General features: G+C 42.7%; 1 protein-coding gene across 2 annotated transcripts in view; it reads right to left on the bottom strand.

Moving 5' to 3' along the window:
* Positions 1 to 13,280, bottom strand: part of Ly75 (lymphocyte antigen 75) — a 129,033-nt gene that overhangs the window by 100,094 nt on the left and 15,659 nt on the right. For both annotated transcript variants that reach the window (XM_051166114.1, XM_051166113.1), the window contains exons 4-11: positions 11,410 to 11,574; positions 7,305 to 7,415; positions 6,136 to 6,276; positions 4,269 to 4,460; positions 3,236 to 3,393; positions 1,783 to 1,893; positions 965 to 1,053; positions 670 to 839 (exon numbers count right to left, since the gene is read on the bottom strand). In XM_051166114.1, the coding sequence (XP_051022071.1) occupies positions 670 to 839; positions 965 to 1,053; positions 1,783 to 1,893; positions 3,236 to 3,393; positions 4,269 to 4,460; positions 6,136 to 6,276; positions 7,305 to 7,415; positions 11,410 to 11,574 (1,137 nt within the window). The remainder of the gene's footprint in view (positions 1 to 669; positions 840 to 964; positions 1,054 to 1,782; positions 1,894 to 3,235; positions 3,394 to 4,268; positions 4,461 to 6,135; positions 6,277 to 7,304; positions 7,416 to 11,409; positions 11,575 to 13,280) is intronic.

Raw genomic sequence — 13,280 nt, 5'->3', positions numbered from 1 at the left:
GATGCTGTGGCCCTTTGTTGTTGGTGTTGTTGTTTTTTCTTTCTATCAGCTATGTAGCTCTTGCTATCTGGAACTCACTATGTAGATCAGGTTGGTCTCAAACTCACAGTAATCTACCTGCCTCTTCCTTCTGGGTGCTGGGATTAAAGGTGCATGTCACCATGATGAGCTAAGCCTGCGCCTTCTTATCCTTCTCTCTCTTTTACCCGTCTCTACACACATGTTCTGCCCCGACTTCATCACAACAACCAGCTGGCATGAGCACACTGACCTTTAATGAGCTAGCATTTAGGATAGTTAATAAACACCAAGGATGATCACAGCTTCTGTTTCCCAAGCTCCCCATTCTGCCTTTCACCTCAGAACAAACCAGCTTTTGGAAAAATCATAAAATCAGACGTGGCACAGTGCTAAGTCATGGCCTCCTGTGAACTGCTCTTTCTGAGGCTGCTTGTCTCTGTCCCCAGTGCCACACAGAACCTTTTAGCTGCCTGTGTCTCCCGGCAGCTAGAATACCACGGAACAGACAGACACACGCAAGCTTTGTAGACTAGGCTAAGACCATCTGCAAATCTGGTGCTACATGAAAACTCTGGGCCCCATGTGACACTGACTCCCTCCTCGTCAGCTCTGCCCCGAGGCCTTGTCAACCTTTAACAAAACCCTTACCTGGCTCAAGAAAATTCCAGTTGGAAAAGGTCACGGCCTGCTTCACTCCCCCAGCAGTGGCCCACCTGTACTCGCCACGGGACTCGGCATCCTGCAGGCCAGTCCAGAAGTACTTCTGAAGGGACTTGTCATATTTCTTCATCATGTCATTCAAGAACTCCTGCTCAAACCTACAGGAGATGAATGCGCGCGGTTTCTGAAATAAAAAGCCTCCCCCACTTCCCACCACCCTGCCATCAAAGTTTTCAGGCAGAGATGTTAAAAGTTCTCCAGTGCATCGCACTGATGGTCACACCTGCTAGCGATGGTCAGGTTGCAGTGTGTTCCAAAAGGGCCCTCATTCGCGTAGATCTTGTAACAGGCCTCTCCATGTCTCTTCCAGCCCTAAATATGAAGAGGAAGGAACCTAGCACGGTGTTTGAGACTTTAATGGTGTCCCCTCCCCTCAGACAAGCGAGACTTTGTGACTCTGACAAAAATCATACAACTTGAGGAAGCACAGAACATGATTATCCTCACCTGGTAAGAATGAAACTTAAAGCCAGGGGCAGTGGCGCACACCTGTAATCCCAGCACTCGGCGAGGCAGAGGCAGGTGGATCACTGTGAGTTCGAGGCCAGCCTGGTCTACAAAGTGAGTCCAGGACATCCAGGACTACACAGAGAAACCCTGTCTCAAAAAACCAAAAATCAAACAAACAAACAAACAACAACAACAAACAAAAAAGAATGAAACTTTATTTCATCGACCACCTCTGCACGACTGAGATGTGGCATAGTTTTCTTTATCCTTTGTCCCTGACTCACCCTATAGTAGCTGGTAGTTGAATTATTTTTCAATAAGAGTTCTGCCATGGGAGGAAATCAAACTATCAACATTGAGGACAGTAGTCATATTTTCATATTTATAGAAATTCATGATTAGGTAAATGCTTTCTTTCTACAAGAACACCAATGTATTACGACTCTCTTCCTTTTTTGCTTTTTCTCAAATAAACAAACAGAAACAAGTACTTTTACTTTCCAAGTCTGAATTGTTTAAACTTCGAATATCATCTTTAACCAAGGAGGGGATAATTCTGCTTAGGGAAACTCACAAAGGGCTTTTACTTACGTCGGCTGGCGGGCACAGCTTATCAGATAGTGTATCATTAGTAACTTCTCCCCTTTTCTTGCATACATATCTGAGTTTCTTTTCACAGGACTGGACTTTCCACTGACCTAACTTTTAAAGAGGAAAACAAAACAAAACAAAACATTCCTTACCAAAGAAACTATTTGTCAGGTAGTTAGGACTAAGTGACAATAACTATAGGAGGCAGAGAAAAGGTAGTGACTGAGCCTGTCATCTCCAGTGGGCACAAACTTCCTTTTCTTATAAGCTTAACAATAAGACCACCAAAGGACATTTAGTCAAGAAGCTGCAGAGAGAAGAGAGCCTCCCACAGCCACCAGGATTCTAGACTAAAGTTTGCTCACAGATGAAAATCTTTGGGACACATCAAATAATGTCTACTTACATTTCCTTGTGTGCATAAAGGGTCACTGTGGTTACAAGAACTATAACTCAAGAAGCCCAGAGTCAAAGCTTCTTTTAATCCTGCCCCAGCCTAGACATCACAACGGTCTCTTCCACACATGCTACCTAAAACCTAGTTTGCTCAGTTGACTTAAGTTGCTTTGCTTCTTGAAACTCAGTGTCAGTGTCGCATGGCTGTGAGGAGGGTCAGTTTTGAACTCAGGCAGGTTGTGTAGCTACGCCTTCTGTTCGTTCTTCGCTTCTATTTTGACGATGTTCCAAGACATCTTGGCTTTTAAAAGTAGGCCGCCGAGTGCGGCGCCTTCTAAAACACGTCTTCACTATTGAAACACTTCTAAATATGTATACGGCTTGATGCTTCCATTTAAAGACTCTCTAGATGTCTGAGTGGCAGTCACTCTGATTACCAGGAGAGACAGCTCCCTAGAGGAAAGCGATCCAAACAAAAATAAAAGAAGTGCCTAGGTCCTTCTGTGAAAGTCCTAACCAGAGTATGTTCAGTGAATCCTTAGCGAGCTACGTCTCAGGGAAAGATAATTTTCTTAATAAATCTAACACCAATTGTTAAGATAAATAAAAAAATAAATATTGAAAACCATTTAAATGGTTTTTTTATTTAAAGTTTAAATATTGAAAAACATTTTCCAATTAGCCTCAAATTACGACTTATTCAAAATTTAATCACAAAAAGAGAGAATCTTTCAGGCTAAAACTGTGGTTACCTGCTAAACGTCAATCTTAATGAGCAGAAAGTCTTTTGCTGACTCGGACCCTTGAAGAAAGCAGGTTATTTGACATGAGAGTTGTAAGGAGCCTGCTTATCTTTTCCAGCCCACAGTGGTGCTTAGACACAAGGCAGACTGTGTACTCAGCGGGCGCCTTTAAGTACCTTCCTCTCGGGGTGACAGTCTACAGGACTTTACCTTTTCCTTCTCAGCTTGCACACAAAACCCATTCCGAGCACAACGTGAATATTATTATTAGCTCTAACAAAAAGACTATAAATAAACTACAGGAGGCATCCTACCTTCCCTAAATAGGAAACACAGTTGGGAGTCTTATTGTAGGGAACACTCGGTTCATTCTCACTCCAGTATGTCAGGGTAACTTCCGTTCCGTCTGACCACTGGAACAAAGCGGGGCTGTTTGTGTTCTTAAGGCCTGTCCATATTTCTTCTTTGACATCTAAAAGAAAGATGTTTTATTTGTTTGGTCTGCTCCATTGTATGTTATAATATGTAGGTTATATGTAGTATGTATAATATGTATGACTTTGCCGTGCTGGTAAGCGGTTCAAAGAGCTCTGTGCTGTTCTGTAGTCGCCTGCTAAGAACGCTGATGAGAGGGCAGGGTGGGTCTGGAAGGCTTGTCATGTCACCCATGGAGGGATACACGTAAGGAGAAGAGCTGTCTGGGCTCTGCCAGTGGAGTGGTCCTCTCAGATCTGCTGCACACGAACTCTGCTTTATGGGTATTACTTTATAAACTTGTGGGTGACACTCTATACACACAACCATAGAGATTCTAATTAGAAATATTTATTGTCCACTGTTGCGTTCAAATGATGACTGTCTGCACATGGAAACCAATGAACAGGTACCTCTACAGCCTGAGACTAGGGAGAGGGCAGAATACACGCAGCCTGGGATGTCTCTGTTTATCAGTCTAGTTCCAGAGAACAGGAAAGGTGAAATGGTCATTGAGTTAGTTTTTGGAAGGACCGAAATATGGCTCAGCATATTTATGGGCAAAGGGAGACTTTCTGATTAAACAGTGGCCACTAGGCATAAGGAGCTATTTAAACTGTATTGCAAAGAAATGAAAATTTAAAAAAAGTAATACTTCAGTTCCTCATTTTTCCTAACTGCCGCTCAGGAGCTCAAAAACCATGTGGTAGCTACAGCACTGGACAATGTAGGCCCAGGACAAGTCCACATCCACTGAAACGGCTCCCGGGGCAGGCTGAAAGCCTCTCACTCCCACCAAGAGTCTAAGAATAGGGAGACTTGAAATGTTTTAAATACCTAAAACAAGATGCTTAAAACAGAGCTGAAACTCACCCCCACTATGGAGTTTGGTGACAACCAGCTCCACATCTGCTAAAGAATGGATGCTGATGAGGTCGCCTCCGAAGGCTTTGCATTTCAAGTGTGCTGCATCCCAGGAGCTGCTTTCATTTGCCAGAAGATAGCAAAATCCGTTATTTGGCAGCCAGCCCACATCACAGTGGGTATCTATGTACGTCCAAACATCTGGGGGTGGGGGAAAGCAGAGATGCGCATTCCAGTAAGGACAGATCTATTTTGTATCAACAACACTGCAAACTTTTCTCTCTTGAATCATGGGGCTTCTAGAAAACTGGGAGACATGATGTCAACTAACAGAATGACATGAATTTTATGCTGTGCTTAATAGAGATCTAATGTTATAAGAATTCCCGAAGAGATAGAGGCGTGGCTGGGCAAGACTATTTGAGGGGCATTGGCATGGTTAGGGAAGGGAATGACTCGAGTCCTAATAGGTGGAAGACAGGTGTGGAGTCAGCCAGATGCTGACCACTTTCTCCACAGGTCTGAGACTTGGAAGGTCACCCCCACCCAAATCTCTGAGATTAAAAAGTCAAGAGACTTCTTTTCTTCTGTGATCAGCTTAGTAAGTAGATGCATATTAGCACTTACTGTTGAGTCAAGGGCAGACAGAGACCCAAGGAGCAGGATATTGTATTGGTTTAGTACACAAGGCATGGCAGCAAAGGGGAACAGCAAAATGGCTTCTCTAGACATCTTCATCCACTCTAAAAGACCAGCCAGTCTCAATTTGACCATAATGAAATCCATAAGGGACATCTACTCTTTGAGAGGTAACGCTCGTTGGCAAAACTAGAAAGTGATTTTGTTATTCAACTTATCTAGATCCTCTTGGGTCACTTATTTATTTATTTATTTTTAACCTAACTGATAAAATCACATTAAGTTCAATCAGTTTCTTGTATGTGCGAGATGATAACCCAGTTGACTTAGGCTCTAAATGACAGTCATTATTACTATGAGATATTTCAGTTATGGAAAGGAGCAGAAAGAAAAATCACATGTAAATGAGCTCGAATACTCGTTCACATATTCCCTTCTTTGTCTCCATGAACATGCAATTTCACAACGTTAAAATGATAGGTAGACATATCATTTTCTTCTGCTCTTTGTATTTTCCTGCTCTCATAGTTATAACATAGACATATATTATTCAATCTTATGGAAATATCACAATTTGTTTAATAATGGTGACTTCTGGGTATTTACTTGTTCCATCATCAGCTCTTGTATGTTCTCTCTTGTGCCAGCATCTCTATTGTGCTTTCTGTTGTATGGCCTGTGTTTGGTAACTTGGAAGATATGTGTTTATTTCTCCCTATTATCCTAAGACATTTCCCTACATTCTTTCTTCTATTTAACTATTTTTAAAATTGTCTTATGCCCCTTTTGGATAAGAATTGAGTGCTGGTGAGATGGCTCAGTGGGTAAGAGCACTTGCTCTGCAAGTACAGGGACCTGATGATCTGAGTTCTAATCCCCAGCATCTTTGTAAAGCTCTGGCCATGGCTGTTTGGACTATATGTATCCTAGCACTGGAGGCTGAGAAAGGTGGATCCTGAAAGCGGGCTCCCTTGAGAAAGTGAGCTAGAGTCCTTAGCAACCCAAAGCTTATCAATTAAACTAGACTATCTGGATGCTCAAGGCCAGGGTTCCTCCTGCTCTGCCCGCCCCAGCACTGGGATCACAAACATGGACATCCATGGCATTTTAGCCTGGGTTCTGGGCATTGAAAAAAAACATTGGTAGCATCAAGTGAAGGAAAGGGGGAGATAGGATCGGGTGTGCATTTACTTGCGCCTTGGGACTTATTTGTACACATGAGGAAGAAGGGAGACACCTGTGAGCTCCGCTGTGCTATTCAGAGGCTTCTTGCAGACGTAGGGCTGCTGAGATTCGCAGGAAACACTTCGCCACAGCCCTGTCTCTGTGTCCATTTTCGCACAGCTCGATCCTCCTATCAGAGGTGCACTGGGCGCACCTTGGAAAGAAAGATTTTTTTTCAAGGAGATTGAAGGAGGGTAGGGTTAGGGTGGTGCTTAAAATTACTCAAATTCATAATTTTCCGTCTTTGTGGATACTCACAGTATGGTTAAAACTTTAAACTAAACTGAAAAGCTAAAAGCCACAATGAGCAAGAACGTGCACATTGTGCCTCTTCTAGAACACGAGGTGGAGGGGAAACATTCCAGTCCGCGAGAGCAGAAGAGAAAGCAGCCTTTGCTCAAGAGCTACTTGCGCGACACAAACCTGCAGCCAGAGCTGTAGCGTATGTTCCATGTACTCAACGGTAAATATTTACAACCAGACAGAAATATTAATGTGTGGTTCTGCCTTCAAGACCTTGAATATTAAGCTAAAGACTGGGGCTGTAGCTCAGTTGTACAGCGCATCCTTGAGGTATTTATTTGTGTAAAAACACACAGCTGCTCTGTTCTTAGTGTCTGGGTGCTGTAGTGTGGGAGCGAGGCACTTTCCTGCCTTAAAGCCAAGCTGCACACTAAGGACAGCATTGGTAGTCAGGACCCTATGGGACGTAGACTGATTACTGGCCATGTTGTGAGGTTCATTCTGTTCTTACTTGAAAGATGCAGGGGTGCTCTAAAGCCCAGGAGTGAATGCTCCACTGCCCATGATGTGGCTCTTCTTGGCTAAAGTAACACTGCAGTTAAGAATGTCACACAACAGGCAGATCACTGTGAGTTCGAGGCCAGCCTGGTCTACAAAGCGAGTTCAGGACAGAAAAAAAAAAAAAAAAAAAAAAAAAAAAGAAAAGAAAGAAAACAAAAAAAAAAAAAAAAAAAAAAAAAAAAAAGAAAGAAAAAAAGAAAAAAAAAAAAGAAGAAAAAAGAAAAAAAAAAAAAAAAAAAGAATGTCACACACAAAAAAATCTGAGAAGCAACCATGAGGGCTGACAGTCCATGAGACTTTTCCAAGGTCTGGAAGAGTGAAGAGTTCCGAGTGTTTGGAGCTGGGCCTCTGTAGACACTGCTGGGGAAGAGCATTTACCTGGATCCCAGTTAAGAAACCTCAGTGGCTGGAAGTCTGACCACTCCCAGCCTCTAGCAGAGTAGAGCTGATTCAGTCCAGTCCAAACAATCCTAGCAATGTCTTCTTTTCCTGTAGGAATTATGTAATGTTAAATTGAAAGGACATCTTTTGTACAAATGTATTCTGCTGGTGGGTCCCCTCCCCTAGCTCCTCCCCCTAGCTCCTCCCCCTAGTTCCTTCCAGGTCCTCCCCACTTCTCCACCTACCTAAATTCATGTAATCAGGCATATAAAATAATAATGATGATGATAATGATAAAATTAAAACAAAGAAACCAGAATAAAACAAAACATACAGAAGAACAAGCACAAGAAACACATACAGATGTAGAGACACATGGAATTATGTAATTTTTAATCGTGACAAAATCATATAAATCAAACTAGGTTTCTATTGGTAGTCAAAAAACAGAAGGTCTTGACTGAAGCAGGCACCTCACTATGGGGCAGGCATAGAGGCAGGCCACGTTAACAGACCACAAAACGTCATTCCTTTGAAAAGTCCAAAGTCTAATACATTTGTTCAATTCTGCTTTCCAAATAGCTTGTCCGGGTCTCCCTCCTCTGAGATAGAAGACTTTTCTCAGAGTGGCAGTTAGTTACGCTATGTATTTTCAATCCTTATTTAGAAGGCTTGCTCAAAAGCACTTTCCATCCTGTGCCTAGATTTTGAAGACCTGACTGTATTCCAGACCGACAGGCCAAAGTCATAAAGCTTATATTATTTGCTAGGCCTATGAACATGAAAACCAAAACCACAAAGTATGCCTCGTAAAAAGTTCAGTCTAGTGGAAGGGAACAGCTGCTACCACGAAGATGAACAGTGGCGGCAAGCCTCAGAATAAAGGCCCAGGCAAGCCCACGTTGGCAGGGATTTTTCCTTCTTATGTCCTCTTTTAACTGGCACATAGCCATTGTATGTATTTGTGAGTCACAGCGTGATACTTTGATGCACTGTATAATGAATGACCAAATCAGGGAAATGGGCACATTTTTTTAATTTTATCACTTTAAAGATTTATCTTTTCTTTGTGATAAGAAGAAAATCCCCTCCAGTTAGTTTGAACTATATGGTGCATGACTGTCAACTTACATCCCGCCATTGTGCAACACAACACTACCATTCAGCTGTAACTGGTACTTTGTATCTACTGACCAACCTCTCCCCCATCCTCCTAGCTTCCCTTCCCGCTGCTCCCCTCAACCTTCCTTTGCCCCTCCTCTCCTCTCGGTTCCTATGGGATGAAGATTTTTATATTCCACATATGACTGACAGCTTGTGGTGCTCATCTTTCCGTGCCTTGCTTATTTTACTTAACGTAATGTCTGTATTGTCACAGAGGCCAAGATTACTCTTCTTTATGGCTTAATAGACTTTCATAGTGTATATATGACATTTAAAATTTTTCCGTTGGTTGGTAGAACTCCACATTGATTGCTGTTGATTATGTATGTTGGTCATGAATAGAGCTGCAATCAACGCGGAAGACAGGTATCCCCTGGGCATGCTCTTTTTACTTCCTTTTGGCTGTACACGTAGTACAACAGCTGCTGGTTTTAATATTTGGAGGAACTATATACTGTTTCTCACAATATTTGTACTACTTTACCCTTCTCCTAACACTATGTAAGCGTCCTTTCTCTGTCTTCATTTGCATTTGTCATCACTATTATTTTTTGGAATGGCCATTATAATAGCGAAGAAAAGATGTCTTACCGTGGCATTGGTTTGCATTTGTCTTTTGGATAGTTATTTTGAGTAGGAATGCCCCCACCCATAGACTCCTGTGTTTGAGTGCTTGGCTCACAGGGAGTGGCACTATTAGTAGGTGTGGCTTTTTTGAAGTAGGTGTGGCCTTGTTGGAGGAAGTGTGTCACTGTGGGGATGGGCTTTGATGTCTCCTATGCCAGTGTGACACACAGCCCTTTTCTGCTGCCTGCAGATCAAGATGTAGAACTCTCATCTCCTTCTCCAGCACGATGTCTGTCTGCCTGCCGCCATGCTTCCCACCATGACAATAGTGGACTAAGTCCCTGAACTGTAAGCCAGCCCCATTAAATGTTTTCCTTTATAAGTTGCTGTGGTCATGGTGTCTCTTTATAGAGATAGAACACGAAGGCACTAGTATTGTGGGTTTTAAAAACTGTCTATTTAGATCTATAGCTTATTGGTCACATTTTGCTATTGAGTTATTTGAGTTCTTTACAAATTCTGAATATTAACTTCATGCCAGATACATAATTTACAAATTTTCCTTGAGATTATAAGCGTCTGTCTCTGAGACCTCTGTTCAGGTCTGACTTCTGTTCCTGCTACAGTGAGTGGTGACAAACCTGAGAACTTATACCTAGAGTGATCTGGAGAAAACCTCTTCAGCTGCATCAGAAGGGCTATGACGTCCTAACCTGAAAATGTCCTAGCCTTGCGGCATCTCATGGTGAATAAACTCTCAGGGTGAAGGCAAATTAGGAGCTATTCTTGCCCTGAGGTTAGTGGTGCCCTCTTCTGGAGGCTTAGGGAAAACTGTTGGCTGTAGGTCCTGAGAAGGCCAGCTACATGGGAAATACGATGAATCCAAACAGTTGAAATTATCACCCCCTCTATGTATTAACAACAACAATAGAAGTCAAAAGAAAAAACTAAGTAGATGCAAGACGGGCAGAAAGAAAAAAGAAAACCCTTTAGACTACACGGGACTCACCTAAAGGGTCACCTCTACATTTATTTCTGAAAATATATTCCCAATGTCAATCAACCACTGACTGTCAAACTCAAAGTCTGTTTGGGAATAATATTTTCATTATATGCACAGTATACATTATGTATAAATAACTACATAATATATCATATAGTATACACACGCACACACAATCACACACACACACACACACACACACAATCACAAAATGTTTTACATTTCTACTACCCTGAAGACAAAACAAGACCAAACAAAATCCACTCTGTATATCCATGTTATTCATTCACCTTAGGACTTCCTTTTAAAAGATGACCTCTTTCATTTTTTGAGATTATAATATAATTAAATCATTTCCTCCTTCCTTTTCCTCCTCCCTCCAAACTGCCCCATATACTTCTCCCTGCTCTCTTTCAAATTCACAGCCTCTCTTTTTCATTCATTATTATTTCATGCATATATGTATATACGTATACACCTAAATACAAAAATACACCATACGCAGTCTATATAATGTCACTTGCATGTGTGTTTTCCAGGGTGACCATTTAGTGTGCTCTTCTTTGGGGAGGACTATTTCTTCTAGTCTCAAGGCTCATTTGTTGCTTATCATTCTTTGTGTACGGTCGAGGCCACGCGTGTTTTCCCCTGTCCATCTTAGCATGACTGTACGACCTCTTGCATGGCTGGAGGCTTGACACAGAGGTTAAGGGTGCACACTGCTCTTGCAGATGACCTGCATTCAGTTCCCAGCACTCACCCACACCCAGCAGCTCACAACAGTCTGTAGCTAGCTCCAGGGGATTTGAAGCCTTTTATGACTGCCCTTTAATATACTGTCACTCACACGTGTAAACACACATACATATGCATGAATGCACTCACACATGCACACACACAATTAAAAAGAAAACATTAAGAGGGGGAAAAAAAGATTTCTTAAAACTCTCCCTGCCCCTGGGCCTTCCACTCCCATGTAAAGACTTTTCACTGAGGGCATCTAGCATGATTCACTATCTGATCTGTTGTCCTTGAATTCTCTATTTTGTGATGCCTGGGGGTTTAGCGTTCACCCCTCCTCTCCATTCTTTCCATTTAGGATTAGGGTACTAATTTCATCCTGTACTCTAACTTGCTTTCTAAATGTCACTTTCCCTCTAGTTTCTATCACAAGATGCATTTCAACACATGGGATCGCTTATATTCAATCCCCCCTTTTTTCTTCTTGCTGGATTCAATACTAAGGTGTAACTTTTAAGAGGCCAGGAAATATATCATCAGAAGAGCATGCCTGGATAGGAAAGGTGGAGGGAGAAAGCGTCTTTACAATTCCAGCTATCTGCTCCACCACCTGCAAGTTCAACCTACCCGTAATATACGCTAATTCAGCAGCACTGTGGATGCTCAGCAAGTCAGCCCCTTGGTTCCGACAGGAAACATAAGCTTCTTTCCAAGAAAGAACTTCCCGATTGTTAAACTGATAGCAACTTCCAGTCTGCTCATTCTTTTCCCAGTTACCTTCACAGCCATTTTCTGTTGACAAAAAGATAAATTAGCGACCAGAGAGTAAGGACATAACGTTTTCTGTTGCTTGGAGTGCTTGCAAGAATCCAATTCAATTTATGTTCTCCTGGGATGTGCCAAAATGGAGGCAGGTCATTGCACAATTGTATTTTGGTCCTTTCATTACTCACTGAAATGGAAGTTAAGAGCTTACCAAATGAGTGAAGCAGGCTCAGCCTTTCACTTTTCCTCTATCCCCTGTCAACTACAATGCCACGTTTTCACTGATGTTCCTGCCCTTTGCCTGAAGATTGGGGTATCAATATATACAGGTGTGGGGCACTGAGCCAATGGAAAACATTGAACCTGGCAAAGATGGTTTGTCTCCAGCCTGCCGAGAGAGCACTGTATACATGCGTATGCACAGTTATGCTGCTTAAATGGCTAAGATGCAGAGCACAGTGGCTCCTTTCTTTAGGAAAGTCAGCCCAAATGTCTCCTTAATACTTAGTAGATTATTGAATACATGAATAAAATTAACAATATAGAACTCACATTACCTATAGGCATATAAAGATGAGTGTACAATATAGACTGTATGTGGTATATTTTCTGTGTGTTTGTGGTGCATATGCACGTTTGTACCTGCAGCTGCCTGTGCTGTGTGTACAAGCAGAGACAGGAGGGAAACATCTGATGTATTGCTCTACCACTTTCCACCTTCCCCCTGAGATAGCATCTATGGCTTGAAGCTAGGCTGGCAGCCAGCAAGCCCTAGCAATCCTCTTGTCTTTGCTCTCCATACCACTGGGGTTACTGTCAGGTATCTTTCTCTGTCTTTAAACTTGGGTGCCATGGATTTGAACTCAAGTTCCCATGTTTGCATCGCCAGCATTCTTATCCATTTACCTATCTCCCCTCCCCCAACCTCCATAGTATATTCTTTACAGATACAGAAATGTGTGTTTCAAATAAAGAACCTTCAAGCTGTACTATGACTGAGTTATATAGATCTTGAGATAACTGGTTCAAAACATACTCAGTTTCCTATGTGATGGATGTGGTGAGAGAGAGAGAGAGAGAGAGAGAGAGAGAGAGAGAGAGAGAGAGAGAGAGAGAGAGGAGAGAGAGAGAGAGAGAGGAGAGAGAGAGAGGAGAGAGAGAGAGAGAGAGAGAGAGAGAGAGAGAGAGAGAGAGAGAGAGAGAGAGAGAGAGAGGGCAATTCAGGCCAGATCATATGCCATAAGCTCCACCCACAGGCCAGGTGTTTCCCACTACCAGTTACACATCAGAGAGTTGACTCCTGGTTCTATACACTGAAGAGGGCCTCAGAGATCCCCTGCTGAATGCATAGAGGCAAGCAAAAACCTACAGGCATTCAGACTACCTGTGTCTTCTGAATGGCACATTCGCATCTTACCCAGCCTTCTGTAGCATATACAGCAAGAGAGCTCACGGCCACTTGGTGCAGCGAGTAGAGTGAGCTGCAAGCACATTCATGTTACCAACCAAAGCCTCTTCCGGTGAAGCCAGAAGCTTCCAGTGGGGTGACAGTGGGCTTGCTATTCCACACTACCTCCCTGGCTTAGCAGGCCTCAGGTTGGAGAATTCAACGTTTTTTTCATAAAAAGTAACTCTGGTGGGTACATGCATGCATTAGCGCCTCCCCCCCTCCCCCGACCTCCACCCCCGCCAGAAGGCACCTGGGTACATGGACATATTTCAGTCAAGGCAGC

This window comes from Acomys russatus, chromosome 24, assembly GCF_903995435.1.
Source record: "Acomys russatus chromosome 24, mAcoRus1.1, whole genome shotgun sequence".
Lineage (NCBI taxonomy): Eukaryota > Metazoa > Chordata > Mammalia > Rodentia > Muridae > Acomys > Acomys russatus.
Note: the sequence above shows the minus strand (reverse complement) of the source record. Positions and strands in the feature narration are given on the sequence as shown.